The sequence below is a fragment of the Berghia stephanieae genome, chromosome 7, assembly GCF_034508935.2.
Source record: "Berghia stephanieae isolate SIO BIC M18660-M18661 chromosome 7, UCSD_Bste_1.3, whole genome shotgun sequence".
NCBI classification, from domain to species: Eukaryota; Metazoa; Mollusca; class Gastropoda; order Nudibranchia; family Aeolidiidae; genus Berghia; species Berghia stephanieae.
The window spans coordinates 41585966-41588465 of record NC_088366.1 but is presented as its reverse complement, the minus strand read 5'-3'; the positions used below and the strand labels follow the sequence as shown (position 1 = coordinate 41588465).

Genomic DNA, 2500 nt, shown 5'->3' with positions numbered 1-2500 from the left:
ATTCCAGAACCGTAGTGATTGCCAGATGGGCTGGTCCCTCATATAAGTGTAGAGGAAGACCTTCTCACACTGACCACCACCCGTAGGGCTGTAGCTACCGTTTGGAGATAGGGCTGGAAAAGTAGAGGTTGGGGGGGGGGGGGGGGGGGGAATGGAATGAATAAAGTATAAATAAATATGAAAATTGTGTATTGAATTTCCACGGATTTACCATATGTTTCGTAATGATTCAATTATTCCCGTAGCAGGTCACATGAAATCAAAATTCCACTCCATACAAGACGCGTGTTAGAGAGTCCTTTTGGTACTAGTTTGATAATACCGCCTATTGCGTATTGCAAAGCTATTTTAACCCCTGAGTCAGATGGGGTGATTCATATAAAATACCTTGGCCCAAAAAAGCGCACACAGGAACAAGAGTTTATCGATAATGGTCACCCATCTGCTAAGTGGTCAAGTTTATCATTGCTTGGTTTTGTTACAAGACCAGGACTGTTACTTGTAAAACGAACTTCAGACATTATAGCTATTCTAAATTCATGAACACACCACCAGCTGTTCATCCAATATTTGTATCTCATTCCTACAGATGGGTCGATAGTCTCCTGGACAGAGCAACACGACCAGATCATATATCAAACTCTCCCTCCTCCTCCTCATCATCATCATAATAATAATAATCTTCTTCTTCTTCTTCTTCTTCTTCTTCTTCTTCTTCTTCTTCTTCTTCTTCTTCTTCTTCTTCTTCTTCTTTTGTTGTCTTCTTCTTCATTGTCATGCTAGTTTCTGGAGGTCACTGTCTGTTCAGTGTCGATCATCAAGATTTCAAGATCATCAATGTCATCTGTAAGAGCATGACACTGTGCTAAAAAGTTGTCTTTTTGTTTGGCTAGAAAACTGATTTTTAAAAAACAAAACAAATGTAACCATCTCATCATCATCATCATCATCATCATCATCATCATCATCATCATCATCATCCTCATGATCTTCATCATCATCTTCTTCTTCTTCTTCTTCTTCTTCTTCTTCTTCTTCTTCTTCTTCTTCTTCTTCTTCTTCTTCTTCTTCTTCTTCTTCTTCTTCTTCTTCTTCTTCTTCTTCTTCTTCGGCATCAGCATTATACTATCAATATTATCATTAATTTTACGGCTTTAACTTGTAAGAGACTCGCTCTCAGATCGGAAGATCCCTGCTACGAGTCCCGCTCTTGACGGCGCAAATTTAAGTTCTTGGAAAATGTCTTTAAACACATTCGCTCACCACACTAGTGTGTAATATGAGTACGTGGCATTTACCACCGGTGTCTGTCGAAAATAATTGTAATATCGCAATACAGGCGTCATATTCTAAATGGTAAGCGTTGCTGTCGGCTTGGGACCCGATGGTAAAAAGCTTTGGGTACGTTTAATTGATATTGCGCGTTATAAACGTTCATGTTTTTATTATTATTATTATTATTATTATTATTATTATTATTATTATTATTATTATTATTATTATTATTATTATTATTATTATTATGATTATTATTATTATTATCATCATCATCATCATTATCATTATATTATTCGGGGGGGGGGGGGGGGGCGAAGTGGCCGAATGGTTAAGGCATTACACTGTGATCCGGATGACCCGGGTTCGAGCCCCAGTTCAGGCACTTTGGTTTTTTTCCTTGATCAAGATTATTAACCCCCAATGTGCTCACTTGGACAACATGGGTGATTACTGATGACGTGGAATGCCTAGGCGACGATATCTTATGATATCGTGGCACAAAAGACATAATTAAAAAAATTATATTATTATTATTATTATTTATTATTATTATTATTATTATTATTATTATTATTATTAGTAGTAGTAGTTAGTATAGTAGTAGTAGTAGTAGTAGTAGTAGTAGTAGTAGTAGTAGTAGTTGTTGTTGTTGTTATAGTAGTAGCAGTATAGTGCCACTACTACTACTACTACTACTACTACTACTACTACTACTACTACAACTACTACTACTACTACTACTACTACTACTACTACTACTACTACTACTACTACTACTACTACTACTACTACTACTGTTTTACTGTTTTACTGTTTTAACAAAGACAGCAGAGTCAAGCATAAAAGAAAACATTTGAACTTAAGATAAGAAAAGAATATGTACAGAAGAAAATGACAGTAATCAAATCAAATTTCTCGATAAAAGATATAGAGAAAAATATCTATAAACCAATGCATCAATACATTATTATGATCACAATACACAATTTTTACAATGTAGCAAACCGAAGGGTGGAGAAGTCTATTGATTATTTAGTCAGGAGTCACAGAGTAAAATAGGAGCGATATTAATGGAATGGTGATGAAAAGTATTCGAAACAATGCTAGACTATAATACTGCCGTTGTTGTTAAAAACACAGTATATGCAATGTTAACCAAATAACACATACTGTATTCTTTAATAAAACGGCAGAATAGACGTGGTACAGGCAGGAGGCCATT

General features: G+C 35.6%; 1 protein-coding gene across 1 annotated transcript in view; it reads right to left on the bottom strand.

Moving 5' to 3' along the window:
* Positions 1–2500, bottom strand: part of LOC144977248 (uncharacterized) — a 127960-nt gene that overhangs the window by 53502 nt on the left and 71958 nt on the right. Inside the window, exon 6 of the mRNA XM_078922272.1 lies at positions 1–113. This exon is cut by the window's left edge and continues 56 nt beyond it. Coding sequence (XP_078778398.1) covers positions 1–113 — 113 coding nt within the window. The remainder of the gene's footprint in view (positions 114–2500) is intronic.